Raw genomic sequence first — 20,056 nt, forward strand, 5'->3', positions numbered from 1 at the left:
TTTTTCTTTTTAAACTAAATGCTTTTAATAGAAAACAAAATACAAAATAACTCTTTCCAGAAAGCAGAAATATTTAATCTCTCCAAATGACAAACTAGAACGTGCTTTTTCTGCAGATCCTTGTAAATGCTGATGATTTATCTCACAAAATGTTCATGAAACTGGTATTGCAACATTTGAGAAAAATCCAACACTGGCAGAGCTGCCTCTGTGTACACACAATAATTTAGTAATACTATTTTTTCCCATGTCACTTTGTGTGTTTCTCCTCATCCCCCTCTCCCCAGATTGCCAACTTCCATTTATGGAAATCTTTCTGTGAGGTGCAATGGTGGGTTGCCATGCCCTGTTTCCACTGGGAGTTCAAACGTGGCTGTTTCCATTCTATGGTGCCCTCCCTCCAGACAAGGCAATTAGTTCATTATTCTTAAAGCCACCACTCTGTCCCCACTGGCCTCCCATCTTCAAAGCACAGTGCAACCAGAGTCAGAAAATCTCCTAATTAATGGAACATAAATACACATAATCACAGCGAGTACAAGGAACCAAACCCAAACAACAATGCAGAGATGGGCCCCAACTGAGGTCAGATTTCCTTGCCCTTACTGAAAAAGAACAAGGGTATTTTCTACTTATTTAGTCCAAAATATTCTGGAAGTGCTATAAGGAGCTGAAATATTTAGGACTACTATCACTGTAGAAAATACATAATGTTCTTTTAATAGAGGGGCTTTAAAATGCTGGTCCTCTGCAATACCAGGAAAGCAAAAGCAGAACAAAACAAAAACTACTGGGCCAGTAGTTCTCCACACACTCAAGCCAAATTAACAGTAGATAAGATGTGCCCATCAATCAATGAAGTATATTTAAGTGCAGGTCACCAGCTTATCTGGTTGGCAGTTTCACTTGTCTGGGCCAGGTTTTCAGTTTCCTCAAGTTACTGGATTTACTCCCCTTTTTCCTATTCCTAAAAGTACAAAATTAGAATGCGTATGTATTTTCATCAATCCTCCTTTTTTTCCTTATTCTGTTCAACAGCACAGGCGTTTTTGTGACATCTTAAAGCATTTACATCACTCTGAACATGCCTTTCAAGGGGGCAGAGGAAGAGAAGTGTTTCACAGTCAGTAATCTCAGTTTGTAATAGACTCTGGCATACAAGACACCCACCCACTTCCCTAAGACAAAAAGCAAAATTAATGTTCCTGATTTTCTTGTGCAATTCCAGTCACTAGAAGAAGATTACAGGCCATAAACTGTACGCTCAGTACATTATTCATCTGTCCGGTATACACACCAACCAGTTCACTGGAAGACCCATCCGCAGGGGCGTTGCAGTAAGTGTTCCGAATGTCCCAGACCCGAACTGAATTGTCCATCGACGCTGAAGCAATTAAACTACTGTCAGGGCTAAAAGTAAGGCTGGTTATGTTGTCTGTGTGCCCCCTCAGTTCTTTGTAAAGAGTCCCTGATGCCAAGTCCCACAGCTTCAGCCGCTGGTCTTCACCTGCCGATGCCAGGTACTTACCGTTGGGGGAAAAAGCGAGTGCCAGCACGGGGCCCCGGTGCCCGGTGAAAAGCCGCACCGAGTTGCCCTGCTGAGTACTCCACAGGCGCACGGTTTTGTCCGTGGAGCCCGTCGCTAAGTAATTGGAATTGGGGTGGAACTTGATGCAGTCCACGTCCGCCAAATGGCCCGCGTATATTCGCAGCGGGTACGTCCGATCAAATGACCAGAGCCTTGCAGTACGATCGTGGGAACCGCTGGCAAAGTACAGGCTGCATGGGCTAATATCCAAATCCCAGACAGGATAGGCATGTCCTTGGTACAACACAGTGTTTGTAAAGCTTCCGAGGTCCCAGTACCTGATGGACATGTCCTCAGAACAAGATAAGAGTCCTGAACTGTCTGAAAGGAACCTTGTGCTATACACAGGTCCACAGTGTCCTCTCAGAATCTTCATTTCTGTGCCTGCATTGTCATCCTCTTCCTCCTGGTCATGAAGAAGAAAAAGAAACAAGGAAGGAAAGCATGTTTATCCATTCAACAAATATGGAAATCTCCACGAGGAAACCAGGAGGGTGTTAATACAGAAGGAGTCAGATTATTTACTTCAGATGTGGCACAGTTTGTGCAACTCTGAGACACCAACATTGCTGGTACATTTGCTACAAGTGAATACTGAAAGACATGGTGCGCTAAGACTTTCTATAAAGGCATTCTCTTTAATTTTGGCGGCCTTGTGCTCAGTCCAGAAGGCATCTTAACCTGAGACTGCAGGCACAGAGGGGAAAAAATATTTAATGACATTTTTACTTTTGCTAAAAACATATGCATAGTGTCTATCCACGCCACTAAAAACATTTGGCTAAGATGTTAAAAGCAGATCTTGGCATCTATTCTTTTTGTGTGGTCATTGTTGGAAGCAAGTCTCACAGTAGAGGGAAACAATCACAGATGTCTTAAACAAAAGGCAGGAGACGGAAAGACAAAGGATATTTGACAAGCTGTCTCCTTAACACTCTTTCTCAATCCCGCATGTGAAAAGAAACGCAGCAAGGCTCTAACATCTATTTCTCTCTCCAAGGTCCATCAGGATGCTTTCACATCCTCAACCTCCAAGAACACCCTTCAAGAATAGCAAATGTATGCAGCTTATTTAGGCCAATGTATCTATTTTGGCATAGGAGAAGATGAACAATCACAAAAATGATGGATGGAAACCTTTCTATCCTGTTATTCTCCAATTCAAGTACCAGGGCAGATAGTCAACAAGTAAAGGCTTTTGTGTTTAAAGACTATTCAGTGAGCTGAGCTAAAGGAATCTCCTGATGGATGGTAAGAGTCTCTAAAAGCCTACTCAGGCAGCACCTCTTGACACTCTCAGGCAACAGACTACACAGGTTTCAACAGGTCTCAGAAGTGTTCTTGCCTGACAAGCTGGGGTCGCACTGAGTGCAAGGTAACCCTTGCTTGGGGTACAACTGCATAGTATCTTGAGATCAGCCTTCCTCAGGGCTGTCAGGAAGACACTTTTCCTCAGTACTGTGAATCAGTAACACTCATTCACAGACAATCTCTGCACATCAAAACATCCTTTTGTTTGTGAGCAGCCCCTTTATCATTTATCATCTTGAACTGGCCCATTTCCTGCAGAAGGAGCACTTCCTGCCCTGAGAGGAAACCCAATTCCCCAGGGCTTCTGGACTGCTGACAACCAGCAGAAGTCAGAGCAGCAGAAGTCAGTGTGTTGTAAGCAGCTCTCTATCTCACACACCCCCAACCCCGAACTCAGGATCCAAGGACAGTTTGGCTTCAGACTTAGCAATAGCCCAGAAAGTGCTTCCCCTCCAGTGGTTTCAAATTTCACTGGAGGTGAGCAAACTCTGACTTGGCCATCTCCTTGCCTTTCTCCATCTCAACAGCACGGTAGGTAGTAGGCAGCAAGCAGTCTTTAGCAATGCTGCTTCTCTTCATAGTCAGTGCCCATGGGAACTTTATGATGCAGCTGGAAGCCAACTTCCTCTCTGCTACGGAGGTGAGGCAGAGAGAAACTGCAGGCTCTGGCATGCAAAGCACCATTCTTATTCAAATTGCTTTTCTACCTCAGATAGAGAATGGCTTACTGGAATCTACGGCATCTCTAGGCTGTGTTGCCACATTAAAGGAGAATGGCTGATACCTGCAGCATTTTATACTATTTAATTATGACCATAAGATTCCTGACAAGTTACCAGTGGAAGCCCATTCAAGCTGCCTGTATTGTACTGCAGTTTCTGCAAATTTTGCAAGTCCAGGTACTTAATTTTGTGCATTCAAATACAAGGCTACATGGGCTGTCTGCAAGCACCTCCTCTTCCCGCCTTGTATTACAGTACCAGGAGATTTGACAACACCTTCTGCAGCGTTGAAACCCATACTCCTATATGGTCACAGGTAGCAAATCTTATCTTTCTGTTTGACACTTAGCACAACTGCACACTCCTGTCACAGCTCACTGAAAACAGTACATCTATAATGCTTCTGAGTCACCACATTTTTCAGTTTCCTCCCCATCCAAGTTAGTCTGCTGACCAGATTAGCAAGGCAGCTGCAAGTGCAGCCACCAAGCCTCAAAAAGCAACAATGATAGCCTCAAAGACAAACAAACCATAAGCTCACATTCCTCCCCCCCTTTTTTTTTTTCTAACCAGTAATAAGTTTTCCTGGGTCTCATAACCTCTCTCATCCTGCAGTGCTCTTAATATGTCAAAAGGGAAGACCTCATATCTGCCGATAGCACAAGATACCCTAGCAGGGAACGATGAAGAAAGATGACACACTTTACAGGACATTTTTTACTGCTCCTTCCAGAATTCCCTCCCATCTGCCATCAAGCAAGGTGTCAGCATCATCCCCACTCATTATCACTTGAAGGACCACTGCCACTTAAAAGCAGAACCTTAGAAGCAGAGCTAAATGGGGTCAAGTCTTAGTCTTCACAGGATTTAAAGGCTGGCACTATTGTGGCTTGGAACAGAGCAGTATTTTCCAATGTTGATTTATGGAGTACCAGCAATGAGCATGGTAAAATTGCAGAGACAAACAATATTTCCATTTGTACAGCTACAAAACTCCATTTTTATTCTGGACCCAAAGTAAGAGAGACTATAAAGTGGCATTTGTGAGATGCTACTATAAAGAAAATAGAATTACTGTATCCCAAAATAATAAGCCTCTCTTATTTGCAAGAAGCAAGACTATACTAGTGAAGCACACTGCAGCAACACACTGAGCAAAATTTAGTAAAACTACACCTAGAAGGTGATTTTGACCTTAGTGACACAAAGGCTTCACATGGACTAGGAAAAAGCTGTTGTTTTAATACATTTGCTAAGTCTCAACCTTGTTTGCATATATATAGATACACACACACACACCCCCCTTCACACAAAGAATTAATAAACGCAATAGAGTAGCTTTAGTGCCACCCTGTACAACATCCACTGAAACTAGCACGATTTTAGACCTTTATGACTGCATAAAATGAAGGATGTGCTTCCTTGCAGAAAATAAAAAAACAGGCTGAAGACTACTTATTTAATGCATTACTATTTAAACACATTATCCAAAGCTAATTATACAATACAGAAATCAACCAAACCAAATTTTAACATCCTCACAAGCTATTCTATAGAACTCACAGAAATAATGTCAAAGCACATTCAGAATTTTTGTTCTTTGTCAAAGTCTGTATCAGCTTTATCCCTGTGAATTGCTACTGATCAGACTGCAGTGACAATCAGAAATACAGCCCCTGCTCATACTGAGCTGCAGCCCAGTCAAGGTAGTCTGCTTTGGTCTTTGGTTCCCTCTCCCATGGCATCAAAGCAATTGCTGGCCTGTTCCCACCTGCAATGCCGTGGGTGCCTGTGTATTTCCACTTAGGGCTCCCAGATAACTCTATTTGTTTCCTTGTGGTCAAGAGATTTTCATTTGCATTTGGTAACCAAATTTGTGGTGAGGCTGGTATTGTTATCCTCCCTCAACTCTAAAGTCCTGCTCAGGTCACTATTTGTTTTGTCAGTGATGGAAATTATTCAGGGCAACAATGACTTTGATCTGTGCTGGTCTTTGACCAGTTTTTGGCTTTAGACCTGTGCACAAAACATCCAATAGCCACCAAAAGCCATTTGCATTCAGGATTCCATGGCTGTATCCTAATACATGTACAATACACAAGCCTACGCCTGCATGCCAAAAAAAGCTAATATACACATTCCTGATAACCTGGCAATACCTCACTTTTCCACAGTCCAGAGCCAAAGAAGGTGACCTGCTGATTTACCAGACAAATTCTCCTCTGTTGCAGGTTGCTGACATTTGGCTTCCATGATGGCTAATACACAGTCACATGCCCTATGAACTCTTGCAGTTTATAATGAAAACAAGTCTATAGCTCTATTTTGGGCTAGTCTGACCCACTTACCTGCTCACTCTGCAAAAAGGGTTAACCTGGGAAGCAATGAACACGCTGTTGTGCTGTCTCACCTTGATGCATGCCTCTTTTCTCAAGCTGTTTAACAAAGCAATCCCTAATCACAGATCCCTAAATACACCAAGATCTTGGCACTCTTCCAAAATAAACAGAACCTTGCCATTAAGTATTTTTCAGAAGAAAAAACAGTGGAAAAAAAGGATGTCTCTCCTGCTAAACACTCAACCTAAGAACAAATGAGTTCGTTTTTTTTTTTTTTTTAGGAGAAGAGTCACTAAACAACAGAAGAGTCAAAAATTTGATCTCTAACCAGATATAAGTTGCTACTTGGGTAGATGTGTGGAAAGGGGAGGAAAGGTGTGACTAGGAAAAGGGAAAAAAAAAAAGTCAAGTAGAAGATGCCACCTAGCATTGCATGTGAAGTAAAGGTACATACATCCCTGTCCTTGTCTCCAGCACTCTGGAGTAGGAAGCCTCTGAAGTTTCTACACTTCAGATTCCTTAACATGGACATTTTGTATAATTTTTCTATAACTCTCGACCTCTGGTAAATTAAGCTAATATCTGAAATACAGTTTTGCACATAGGCATCTGATCATACTTTTTCAGCTCTTTCTCTTTGCTTACTTTGTCTCTATTTTCCTCTTCCTGTGCGTCTGCCCTTCTTACCACCCTTCTGCCTGGTTGTTCTGAGCTACTTCTCATCCCAATGAAGGCTCCACGCTCCTCAGGGAAGACAGTCACCTGTCTCTAGTCACCTGTCCATTCTGGGTTGCCTGTCTACTGTCATCTGTTCAAGGACAGCTGGAGGAGGGGGACCAGCACCTAGGACTAACAAACTGTGACCTAAGCACAGACTGATTGCACCTCAGTTTAGCATTTACAACCACTGCAGGGAAGAACAAGGATGACAGTAGGTTATAAAATCTGTGCATCAAGGCAGACAGGTTGTGCAACAGCCTCAGAGTTCCCTAAGACATGACTACAACTCAACCCATGTTCAAAGCAGGTCAGTAGAAGGGGAAGAAGTGGGGGGAAAAAAGGGTATCCAAACCTCCTCATCCAGGATGTCACAAGCCAAACGGATGCGGGACACATCAACAAGGTGGGGCTCAGATTTCAACTTCCTGGAGCGCAGGCTCCACAGCTTCACACATGAATTATCAAACCCAGCAGCGAGCAGCTTGCTATTTGGTGAAATCTCTGCAGTGTTCAGCAACTGCTCTGTGTTATAGAAGGCATAGAAACAGATGGTGGTTAAGGAAGGGGGCCCGTCCTTGACACGTTTAATGCTGTCCTGCAGTAAATCCAGCGCTGCCTCATTCTGCAGAATGGAAGCTGGCATGTCACTAGGTTCCAGGCCGTTGCTCTCGTTGCGTGAGGAGCTCCCACCGGCATAGAGCTGGTAGTCAGTCCTCTTGGCAGGCTGCACATCCAGGTGAATGTGCAAGGTCAGGACTTTGCACAGGGCGTTGTTGTTGTCACTTTGGAGGTAGCGAAGAAGGTAGTTGTAGCTGTCCTCTTGAAGGCGGATGACGTATTTGTTGTCCAGAAAAGCCCGGAGCTTCAAGTTGGACAGGATATCTTGAATAGTCATGGTAGTCTGCAACTGTTCAATGATATCCTTCTGGCTGGCATTCTGCAAGAACATGCCATGGAAGCGGCTGTAAAAACTGTCCACTGTGCTTTTTAGGCCATTCTGGACCATGTTCAGATGGAGGTAGACAAAGAGGGGATACAGAAGAGGCATCACTTCATGGCTGTGCTGAGAATCTGAATCTATATTCAAAAAACAACAACAAACTTCGAATGACTTCTCAAACCACTTCCTACTGGGAATAAAATAGAGCAAGGGTGACTACTGAGAAAGCCTTGACAGTGACATCAGAAAGCAAGCAAAAAGATGTGCCAACAAATGTCTCTAAGCAAACTTTTTCTGTCACCTAAAGGAGGTACAATAGAGATTGCCACATCAGTGAGATACCTTGTCAGAACAAAATGCAGATATTTCAAAACCCTTTTCAGGTGTGGGACAACTAATAATACACCACCTCATAAAATACATGATAGTTGAATTTTCCCATTTATTTCAAAAGAAAAAGTATGCTCTTTGTACTCTTTGTTTATTGTGATAAATGAACTTTAAAATGTATTAATTATATTTAAAAGAGTATTTTAAGAGTTTAAGCCAAAATTATTTACCTAGCTTGTCCGGCCTGAGCTTTTTTCCCTCTCAACTTCAGTAAAATATGAGTATGGTGCTTTGGATAGAACTGATTTGTCTTCAGGGGAAAGAAGCTACAGTTTCCAAAATGTACTGCAATATGCTGTGCTCTTGTTTTATTTCTGTGCCTGCTCATGTACATGCTTTTCTCTCTCTGCCAAGGCAAATCCCAGCAGTAATTCCTAGTACACAGTGTAACAAACCCCAATTAGGCTGTGCTGTACCTTTCAGAGGCTGATCTGCGCAACAGCTCCACCCCTCCTTCCCCAGCTTCTCTGGGGCTGTTTGCCAACTGCAGGGAGCTGTGAGGAGTGGAGCCCTGCCGAACACCATGGCAACAAACAGGGACACAATCAGTTACTACTGCACGAACAAATGGTCCAAATTACTGGAAAACAAATATCCTCAAACATTTGCTGATCTTCAAAATACAAAAAGCATTGCTGCTTTTCAATATGCTCTTCCCTCCTGCCACTCACCAATGCATGTTCTCTTTTCTCCCTTTCCATTAAGTTATTTTTCCTTTGTGTTGAGCACTCTTCCAGACTTGCTCTAGTCCATGCTGTGCCTCTCTTTTCTACAGGAGTACCTACAGAGTATGCATGGTGTGCAGTGTATGCATACATATTTGCATACTTGAGCATCACTCTCCTTCCTGTCCCATGGAAACTGGGTCAAAGCCAGTGAAAACAGTGGCATGTAGTAAAAATTCTAAGCAGTCAGCAGGTCTCTTTTTTTCTCCAGGTGCACTAGTCCAAAAATGAAACAAGGGGAAGGACCTTGCTTTGCAGTAGGGGAAAAAGGAAAGAGATGGGAAATTGGCAGAAACAGGAACAAAGAAAATGTTCCTTAGGAACACATGAAGAGGTTACAAGAGCTGGGTCTGTCTATCCTGAAGAATAAGGGGGTATTCAACTGACTGCCTTCAGTACCCAGTGGGACATTATACAGGAAAAGGAGCCAGCCTCTTCTCAGAGGTGCTCAGTGGAAGGACAACAGGCAAGCTGCTGCAAAGGAAATTCTCACTAAATTGCAGCAGGGCCCCAGAGATGCACAGCAATCTCCTGAGTGTTTGAATTTCTAAACCTGACTGGAAAAGGCTCTGAGCAACCTGATCAAACACCCATCTTTCCCTGCTTTGAACAGGTGGTTGAACTTAAGGCTAGTTAGTTAAGTTACTCCATGTCACTAATCCCCTGCCTACTCCTACTCCTCAGTAGGGCAGGCATCACAGAAATGGGAAGTGTCCTGCTGTGCCTTGTGGCTGGCTGGCAAGCTACTCCCTTGAACAAACAAGAGGTAGTTCACGTGTGTAAGATATCAAACTAGAGCGAGAGGGACAAAAACCATGAAAGCAGTCAACCTGAATACCAAAACCTAGCCCTTCATCAAGCATTAAGCAAGCACTTCACCAGGCATTGAACAGAGCTATCATACTTCTAAAAATCTATTAAACCATAAGGATTTACTTAAAATACTAAAGTGCAAAAGTATCGAACTGCTATAGATGACAAGACTCCAAGAATTTCCTATTTTCTGCCTTTGCCTTCCTGCTCCCTTCCCTTCCAAAACTATCAGAAATAATAATCCTGATGTTATGCACACTGGGATCACATCCCTACACTGGACAAATGTTGTGTGTGACAACTTCACTTTCCTTGGTACTATTCTTTAAAAATTCTGACTGCTTTCTTCTTCCCATGTTGGGGACTTATAGAAGAAATAAGGACATTCCCAAGAGTACTTGCTAAAAAAAATTATAGAATAATTATAAAAAAATCAAATCATTATTTGTGTTCTGCATCATTACAAAGTAAGAATTTTTTTACTCTGCTGTGTTGCTCCAGTCTCAAAGCCAGTACAGCTACATTTACAAGAACAGATTCTCCCTTAGAAATCCAGACCATTATAAAAACAAGCCAATTATGGAGAAAATTAAAAACCTTAAACTAGAATACAACAGAGAACTACAGTCTTTTCTCAGTTACTTGCCTTTCACATAAAGCACTGATTTTCTTTCTTGTTCTATGTAAATATGGTGTTGTTTAGAAGACCTAGAAAGGGCAAATGCTTGAACAAGAAAGGGCAAAGAGCCATCCATCTACAAAACTCAAAGCTATTCAGCACACAGAAAACAGCCAAAAAAAGAAAAATTAAGTATTTCTATTTTAACTGAAATCTCAAAACTAGAAATCAAAACATTGTTAGAGACATGATTTCGAATTTTACTATATTGCCCTTTACTCATTGAAATGACAAAAAAAGTCAGTTTTCTTCCATGTTTCCTGATTTACCTGTCAGAAAATTGCGTAATCGTCCAAACTGTACTTCATATTGCTGTGGCTCTGCCAGGCAGGGAGCTGCAGACACAACGTTGGCACAACCAGACTCAGATTGGACTGTGAAATAAAAAAAGCAAAACTTACATAAGGGTTTAAGGATTTTTACATGTGTGTCTGAAAACAAAGCTTCTCATAAAATCCAAGATGTCATTTCATCTTTCAAACCATTCAGGTATGACATAGTCCAAAGCAACTAAACATGGCATTACCACCTAGACAGACCATGAAGGAGAAAATACACCAAAAGCTAAAATCCACCCTAAAAATCTCACCAACTCACCTGCTCCACCCAGAACACACTTTCAAGTTTTCAAATACAACCTGAAATTCCTAAGAAATTCAGTGTAACAACCATCACAGACCTCTTAGAAGTTTTACAACTTTACACTCAGAAAGATGAGGAAAGCAACATACAACTTTCTCCAAAGTATAGTTTCTTTCTCAGTGAGTCCCACCAACCATCATGAAAGTGATACTATTCCAGATTCTCAAATTTCTTATCCCAGTCATTATAATTTACAACGAATTATAATCATTATAATTTATTAAGTCTTACAGAGGTGGTAGTGAAAACACTGAATCTCTAAGCAAACACTTTGTAATTTTTAACCAAAAAGTGCCCTCCTCCCTGAGGATTTTAGGTTAAGGGGTAGCTGACAACTGACCACAAACCCAGCTGTTACAGTCTCCTCAGACTGTGTTAAACCATTTTTCAGAACCAGATTCTGGAAAAAAGTGGTTCTGAACTGTTTAGAAGGGGAATTGGCTTCTCCTTCTCTGGCACCAAACCTTTGCTGTTCTGCTAATGACCTGAAATCCACAGGGGACTTTGTGCAAGTTTACAGACATGCATCAAGAAACCCCAAGCACATGCAAATGCCAGTGATTAGAAACCCAAGTTCTGCTGTTCTAAACAGAGCACAAGAGGGCAAGGAGTTTCAGTATTTTCCTTTCCCTTTTTTTTTTTTTTCTTCAAATCATAACTCTCGTCCTCTCCAAACCCCCTATTTTTATTACTTTCACTTCAATTTATTTTGGTCTTCCTTGCCCTGCACCACTTTCCATCCTCTGCTTTTCTACTCCTGATTGATTGGGGGGCCTTTTGTTCCAGCATTCGGCTCATGCACAGAGGCACAAGTCTGACAGCCCTGGAAGTCTATAAACAACATTATCAAATGTTCACACGCCAGCCTCCAGCTCATCTCAATGCCTCTAATTAGAAAGAGATCAGCACACGGTACACAGGCAGACTGTCGCTATTCTTCCCCCACTCCTCTCTCTCTTTCTCTCTGGTAAAACACAGGTTTACCTTCCTTCAGCTCATGTAAATACAGGAGGTATGTTTGGCCAGCTGAATTCAGCTCTTGAAACAGAGAAATGGGCTGAGCTCATCCTCCCTTGGGGAAAAAAACCAAACCAAAACAAAACCAGATTCCAGCACCAATATGATATCATCTCTTAAATCAGTTCAGATATAAACAAATATAACTTGCTGAAAGACACAGCTACACTGAGCTTTCTACAGCCTGGCTGCTTCAGAAACTCAAAGATGGTAAGAATTCTCCAAATTCACATACTGGTACTACTCAATGCCTAAAGTAAAAAGCTCTGCTATTTGGATGTAAAATTGAATATAATCAATACCCAGCATGAGCAAGTAAACTGCATGTATGCACACACAGTAACTCCAGAATACTTAGTGACAGTTTCCAATGTCACCCACACAACTCTTTGTAAAAGCCAAGAAATACAGAAATATGAGGGCCTGTCTCTTATGCTATCACAGGATTACATGTAACAGTCAACTCTTCACAGAGATCTGGTGGCCTCATTTCTGCAGGAATGGGAATGGCCTGACACCTTGTTCATGCCATGCAAGCACAACTCACTGGCCTAGATTTATGAGATATTTTCTCCAGGCCACAACTTTCTTTGCATAAGCAACCTAATTCCAAAATTAAGGTGTACTTCATGCTTCAGAAAGTGGAGTATCATCTTTGTCTGTCTGTCTTGAAACAGTCCGACTGGGCAACCATTATGGCCTATTCTTTCAGTAATAATGCTAGAGCTCACTCCCATCCAGCAAATGGTAAATGAACCCTACATACCAGACAGTTCTAACAAATTCTAATTCTCTGTCTTCCCAAAACTTTAAACCAATGAGAACTGCAAAAAGGATCAAGAAGTCAACTGATTCCAAAACGAGTAAAATTCCATGCATTTTCCACCTGGTAGAAATAAAACCCTGGCTGTATCTTTCTTGTATATTAATAAACCTACCACAGTTTCTTTTCCACCTTCCCCAGTGGTCATAAGAACATCAACTGGAAATATCTGCTCCTCCACATCTAGTAAGTGTGGCCAGCTACGCAACCTGATAGGAAATTCAAAGGAACTCACTCCTAACTCAGGGATATGGACAGTACCCTCCTGGTCTCGTGTGTCGGCTACCAGCAGAATTGCTGCCAGCTAACAAATGTGGGACTACTGTAAATGTTGTGTAACAGCAACTAATTCCTATTTTAGGTGAGTATGATGATGTACATTATTTCAGATACTCACTCATATGTGCTAACAGTGCTATGGGCAGTATTAGAGGAACTTGTTCCTTGGTCACTCACTCTGTCCTCAGACATTGTTCTTGCTTTCTAGAGAAATATGGGATAATCACAAGGAAGCTCTGTGCTGCATTTACTGCAGATATAATCAGACAGAATTCTAGAGAATCTCATCAGGGCTCCTTCTCCCACAGAAAAGGTTGCACCAGATCATCTTCCAAGGTCCCCTCCAAGTCTCCCACAGGCTAGTTAATTTAAAAGTCAAACAACAGAGCTGAACATAAAAAACAAGGTGAGCTTTGCTAAGGAAAAAGCAAAAACATCTTCAGAAAAACACATTTGATCACTTCCCCAAAATAAAGCACTGCAGGCTTTGCAATCTGCTCAGTTTTTACTCAGTTTGCAAAACTAAGATGACTGCAGCAGAAAGTATTTTCAGCATCTGTTGTCAGATTAAGTAACAAGCTTGGGTTTACTTTTCTAACAGTCACTGATGGAACTGCAGCATGCTCACTAACAGCTCACTGCAAGCACATTTGACAAGAAGTAGTAAGCAGCTGAACACAAAAGAGCAGCCCATTTTCAGTTCTAATGAAAACTGATGACTAAATTCTCAATGACCATCCACAAAAAACATGCATGGGCAAGAGGACACAGACTAACATGAAATTTAGTAATAATGTTTCGTGGACTTTCTTTTTTCAGTAAAAAAGACAAAACATAAACACACAGTCATTCACGCTCTTTATTGGTGTTTTTTTTTTTTTTTTTTTTTTTTTTTAAATGAGGCCACGTGCTCATGCAAGGGCTTGTAATCCAGTTCATCTCTACTATTTCAGACACTTCTGTGTCCTCCTCATATGGCTGGTATCACATTCTGAGCATGTTTTGACACCGACCTTTCCTGCATCCAGCCTTATCTAACCACAAACACGGTTAAATAGCTACTAATATTTTATCAAATTAAGTCATATTACAAGTAACTCCACCACTCTCCTTTGTCTGAGATATTGTCATAATCTAAGCTGTTTCATTGAGAGAAAAAAATTTCTCCTTGCTTTTTTACCCAAAATATCAGCCCAGTATTTTCTACTACTTTTGCAAGTATATTTAATCTCTATAACGTCCACATAGCTTTCATCCTTCCAATACTTCTATGTGCTCAAGCAGCTGCAGAGTTTGTTGAAAAAAAAATAAATATTTACAGTGACAACTATCACAGACAAAATGTGGAAAGCAAGCAGTGTGGCAGGATTCAGAAGTTTTCAAGAAAGAGAAGAAAGTTTATCTCCCTCCAGGCCTTTTCTCATCCACTGAAGGTTTTGGGCTTTTTCCCCAAATGACAAGAACAGACTTCTCATAACTACAAAGCTGACTATGCCAGAAAAAGACACAGCCTTATCACTTTAATTTCACATGATCAGCTCTGCTGGAGTACAAAGGTACAACAGAATTTCCTGCTTCTACTTCCTTTCTCATCTTCCATTCCAAAGCACCACTATTCACCACTTCACGTTATTTGGGATAAAACATATGTATTTTCCACTACCCTCACATGGTATTTCAGCCTGATGTTTCACTGACTATGAACGTCACCTTGTTACACTTCCACCCACATTTTTATTCTTCAAAAGTTCATAATTCATGCCAACTTAACAGTGAGAAATTTCTTAATTTTAAAAGAAGAAATGTCCACATGTGCAGACAAATTCATATAGCTGCCAGCACACGTGCTCACAACTCTGCCAAGAAGTAGTCATGGAAAATACGATAGGATTACCTGTGAGATTAGCTGCCATCTCTTCAGCAGTCTGACACAGCCTCAGCCCTTGTTTTAGGGGACCTTCTGAGTCCACATACTGACGACGCTTGAGGTAGCAGGACACTGCCATCTGAATCTGTTCTGTGCGTACGCGTTTCATGACCTCAGAAGGAAAGAAAGAGGTGATGAGACTCTTACAGGGTAGGCTGAGATCAACTTAGACTGCAGCTGCATTAATACTGATAGAAAACAAATATCTCCGTATCTTCATTGCTGAGATATGAAAGAGAACCTCCAGGGATTTGCCTCTCAGTACTTTTGGCTCAGACATTTTGTAGATCCCTGAAGATATTTTGGTGCCTAATTCTACTAATTTCACAGAGGAATCAAAAATAGTTTTGAGTATTCTTTACTACAACTGCAATGGTGAACTGAAGAATTTTTGTTAAAAACAGCTCATAAAAAGGGAGTATCTCTCCTCCTTGAGTTTTGACAGCAGCAGTTTACGTACTCTTCATTTTCTGGTTCCTCTGCTTAACCAACCAACAAAAAAAACTCCAGAAGATTCAGTGGAATGAGAAATTAACATACAAAGATGGAAATTTTGGAAACAATGCTTTATATAGTAAATCTATTTGGGGAGTCCAAGAAGCAAAAGCTGAACTTAAAGGTTAGAGCCAGACTTCTGGCACTTCACTCAGATAGGTCCCCAGGAAAAAAAAAGAGGGAAATTAAAAGCAGAGCCTTCTTTATCACTTGCCTTGACCTATCCAGGCTTCCCTCTTACAAAAGTTTGAAACAAAAAAGAATATTTTGAAAGTTTTTTTTTTAAATACACATTTAGGAACCCATCCTCACAAACACCACTTGGAAGTACCTCAAAATCAAGATGAGTCCAATGCTACCTTTTAGCCCCTGGCTTGTAAGAAAGGAACCTTAGTACCTTTATGTATGGTACATCATACTCCCTTGCTATTTGGGTAGTCGCTGACTGCACCAATCCTTCACAATAGCCATTGACTTTACACAGAAGTTAGATAAGCTAAAAAGCTTTAAATAAAGCAGAACTAAGCCACAAGGGTTTTTTTCCTATCACAACACCAGGTAAAGCCTGCCTGGAGATAGTTCAACATCTTACAGCCCCACTACCAAGGACATGAATGTTTCCTGAGTGCTAGTGCTTCCTGGTTTGAGCAGGTGAATCTGACGAAACTCAACTTCTCTGAGAGTGACAAGGATGGTCTTCCTCCTTTTGTAAGAACCATTATTTCTACAAAAAATATTTGGTATTTCAGCTTTAAAAATACAAATGAATTTTTTCTAATATCCATGCACACTTTAGTGCTTATTCCACTTATTAGAAAAATAACCCTTCTGTGAAGTTATGTACAAGTGGATGAGGATGCAAGGTTTCAGCAATAGTTCACTTTCAACAGATATATGCAATTGCAAACCCACATGCTTGGGTGAAAACCTTAAAAAGATTCCCATTTGTTCCCACAGGTTAAGTACTTGTTGAGGGTGGGGAAGGGACATCAACAGGTGGGAGTTTCCAAAGAATTTTCAGATAGACCCATTAAAATAAAAAGTTTTCAACACCTTCTTCCACTCCAAAAGCAAACTTCCTTTTCATCTTTCCTGCAATTAAAGAAGTTATATCTGAGACAATGTCTCAAGTGTAACACTTCTGCTGCACAAAACTGTAGGAAAGACAGAACTCTTATCAAGACCACCAAGTACAGTGGACCCAAGGATGGACCAGCAACTCAGCACCCTCGTAAAAAATACCCTTAACTAAGCTTCACAATGTACTGTTAGCACTCTGCATTTCAGCCAGCAGCATGGACTCATGTGCAAGTGATTTGCCCAGGTCCACGCCGAGGCATTTATGCAATAAACTGAGGCATTTATGCAATCTGAACAGTTTCTTGCTCCCTAGGTACTTCCCCGTGCAGTCACAGTAGGGGATGTTACCAGCAGTATTACAAGATTTTTTTTCCCTACTCCCAGGTGACACAAAGGGAGCTACCTTAAAGAAATGCATCTTCGTCAAGAAACACCCATTGGCATCAGACACAGCGTCACCTATACTCTAATTCAGCTCTTTGCTTCTTCCTCCACTTTGCCTTTATACTTCACACTCAGCATTACAAAGAACAATGTCACCGAGGCAGGAAAAGTATTCATGAAAAGTGCAAGAGCAAAACCAACGCTCCTACAAATATTCTTTATTGAGCTTTTAATCAAAATTAGAGTGTATCATAAAATAAACATAAGAATGGCCTCCCAAAATGCTGTCAGCCTGGTTCAAGCTACACCAATTCACAACAGGTCAACGATGCAGAATTTAAAGGCATAAAAGGACAAGCCTGCTGTTTTTAACTTCCAATCAATTTTAAGATTCTAGCTCTCATAACTGAGGATAATCTCCAAAATATGTAACAAACTGAAAGCATATAGAGTTCCCTGTTCACAAAATGCATGAAGCTTGAAACAATTGTTCAGAAGTTCCAGCTGTCTCATTCTCCTTGAACAGCCAAAGAGAATAATAAATACTAATCCCTCTAACTAATTTTACTGATAAGCAAAATAGATAAGGAAAGAGAGAGGTAAGATCGCATTGTGAGAATGCAGAGCTACAATACAGCATTTTCTGCAGTGTTCCAAACTGGAGCACTGGAAAAAGGTTAAGGTAATTTTTTTTTTTTGAGGAACCAAAACCACTGAAAAAACCCCCACCAGAGTAGAGGCTAATAACACAAAACACATTGCAAATTCCTCCTTCTTGGAAAAGCTGGAAATTAGTTGTGAACTAAGCATTGGAACAAGGAAATTATTTTCCCGCCTATGCTACATTTCAGGTACAGGTTTAGGCAGATTCCACAGCCTTGAAATAATCCCAGTACAGACACACTAAAAAGAACTTAAAAACTAGCACTGGAAACACTCCTTTTAAAGAGTCTGTATTCCTGTCCTGACACTGGCACAGCAGTCTCTTTCTTCCAACAGACTAAGGAAAGACCTGTGAGCATCAGATAGCTAAGTTAAAAAACACCCAACCCCCAAATTAATAAAAGCATAAAACAAAAGCATCTTTTGAATGTTCTCTAATAAGAACTCTGTCTCAGGCCTCAGTTGTGGACAGCAAAAAAAAAATCTTTTATCCTTTATCACCATAGGTAAAATATGGGGCCTACCAACAATAATAGGCCTCAATTTTAAATTTTGTGACATTAGGATAATCTGAAATTTACAAAATTTCAGAATAAATGAGATAAGGATAAACTGATATGGAGATAACCATGAACTAAGAGCCAAGGGATGTTGCACATGCAGCAGCTGCAATTCACAAAAACAGGCAAGTAAACATGACAAGTTGACTTGGAGAGCATGGTGGTGGTGCAAAATAGGAAAACAGGCTATCAGGAACTACGGAGAAGGCTTTTGCCTGAGCAGTGGCATTCATGTGAAGAGGCAGAGAGGGAACAGCTGTGATTTTAAGAGAGCATGAATCCATTTGCATTTGGACCGAGATCTGGCTCACCATCCACGAATGACGCTTTGCCAATTCCACATTGTTTCCCCCCGACCCCCCCGCGGCCCCAAGTCGGTGCCAAGCAGCGCTTCACCGATGTCCTCGGTGGGACCTGCGGGACACGCTTTCCTCCAACCCACTTCACACCACCTCGGCTTCAGCCCCGCCACCCCGGACCCTTCCTGGGCCGAGCGGAGCCGCGGGACCAGGCACGGCTCGCTTGTGGGCCCTGCCGGGGGACACCGGGCCGGGAGCCCTGCGGGGCCCCGCGCCCGTCCTGGGGCTGCTCCGCGGGCCGAAGGGCGCTCCCTGAAGGGACGCCAAAGGTAAAGCCTTCTCCTGTCAATACTGAAAATAAACCCCTCTCTTCTAAAAAAAAAAAAAAAAAAAAAAAAAAAAGAAGAAAAAAAGAAAAAAGAGGAAAAAAAAGAAAAGGGAAGAGAGATGGCGCGATAAGAAGACGCTCATTAAACCCACGCACTTTCCAAGGGAAAGAAGGATATCACGACCAGAGGCCCCCCCGCGACCTCCGGGCGCACGGCACGCGCCCGGCCCCGTCCGCAGCCGGGGCTGCCCCAGGCCGCGCCCGTGCCCGAGGTGTCCCCGCCGGCCTGCCGGGAGCCGCCGCCGCGCCGGGCCTGCGGGCCTCCGCCACGAGGCGGCCCGCGGGACGCCCGGGCGCTGCTCCCGCCACCAGCCCCGCCCCCCGCGCGGGCCCCGGGCCCGGGCCGGTCCCCACTCACTGAGCATCGCAGGCGGCGGGAGGCGACGGGAGGCAGGCGGGGGCCGGCGCGGCCGGGGGGCGCTGTCACTGCACCCAGCGGAGCCGGGCGCTGCCGGCGGGCGCGCCGCCGCTGCCGCCTCCCCTGCGGGCCGGTACCGGTGGTGCGGCCGGTGCTGCCCGGGACCCGGCGGGCGGCGACGGCGGCCGCTCCATGGCGGGGCCGGGGCCGCGCAAGCGCCCTCTGGCCGCCAATGGGAGCGGGCTCGCCCCAGCGCGCGCCGGGGCGGGCGGGAGCGGGGCCGGGGCCGGGGCCGGGGCCGCGCAAGCGCCCTCTGGCCGCCAATGGGAGCGGGCTCGCCCCAGCGCGCCGCCTCCCGGGCTCAGCGCTCGACTGGCGCGGCTTGGCGGGGACAGCGGCCGACGGGCAGGGCCCGGCCGTACCGGGTGCGGGGAGCGGGCAGCGACGGCCCTGCCAGCGGAGGGGAAGGCGAGTGGGACTGGGGCTGGGAAGGGAGAGGTGGGCGCTGGGGAGCGGGGCCGTGGGCGGCGGGCGGGCGGGCGGGCGCTTGGGCCCCGAGCGGTGCCACGTGGTGCCGGGTGCGGGGCCGCTGCCCGTCCGACCGCCTTCCTCTTGCTTGGCGTTTCTTCCAGACGCGTGTCTGCCTCTTCGCTGTTCCCACGTGCCGCCCCCATGGCAGCGATCTACTCCGGGATTTACCTGAAGCTGAAAAGCGCCAAGACTTCTTGGGAGGACAAACTCAAACTAGCCCGGTTCGCGTGGATTTCTCACCAGTGCGTCCTGCCTAATAAGGAGCAAGTGAGTACTTTTTAGTGGTGAACAGTGATGAAAGAAGAAAATACCGATGGCGGATTGCTGCTGTGGATGAATCAGTTCTTAAAATCCAGATCTAGCTTCTAGCTAGCTGATAGCAC

General features: G+C 43.5%; 2 protein-coding genes across 4 annotated transcripts in view; one reads left to right on the forward strand and one right to left on the reverse strand.

Moving 5' to 3' along the window:
* Nucleotides 1–19,341, reverse strand: TAF5L (TATA-box binding protein associated factor 5 like). 2 transcript variants are annotated; one of them, XM_041468897.1, is made up of 5 exons: nt 19,143–19,341; nt 14,883–15,027; nt 10,497–10,601; nt 7,033–7,757; nt 1–1,994 (listed from the first exon to the last, which is right to left on the reverse strand). In XM_041468897.1, exons 2-5 carry the CDS (start codon nt 15,022–15,024, stop codon nt 1,197–1,199), a joined length of 1,770 nt encoding a protein of 589 aa, XP_041324831.1. In that variant the 5' UTR covers nt 15,025–15,027; nt 19,143–19,341; the 3' UTR covers nt 1–1,196. The 2 variants fall into 2 exon arrangements, with proteins under 2 accessions (XP_041324831.1, XP_041324838.1); XM_041468904.1 differs by lacking the exon at nt 19,143–19,341 and adding an exon at nt 18,881–19,065.
* Nucleotides 15,054–20,056, forward strand: part of URB2 (URB2 ribosome biogenesis homolog) — a 22,859-nt gene continuing 17,856 nt past the window's right edge. Inside the window, exons 1-2 of one of the 2 annotated variants that reach the window (XM_041468876.1) lie at nt 15,054–18,725; nt 19,775–19,940. In XM_041468876.1, coding sequence (XP_041324810.1) covers nt 18,418–18,725; nt 19,775–19,940 — 474 coding nt within the window. In that variant the 5' untranslated portion in view covers nt 15,054–18,417. Of the gene's footprint in view, nt 18,726–19,408; nt 19,611–19,774; nt 19,941–20,056 lie in introns of those variants that run through there. The other variant, XM_041468886.1, reaches the window with a different exon arrangement.

The sequence above is a fragment of the Pyrgilauda ruficollis genome, unplaced genomic scaffold, assembly GCF_017590135.1.
Source record: "Pyrgilauda ruficollis isolate IOZ18807 unplaced genomic scaffold, ASM1759013v1 scaffold101, whole genome shotgun sequence".
NCBI lineage: Eukaryota > Metazoa > Chordata > Aves > Passeriformes > Passeridae > Pyrgilauda > Pyrgilauda ruficollis.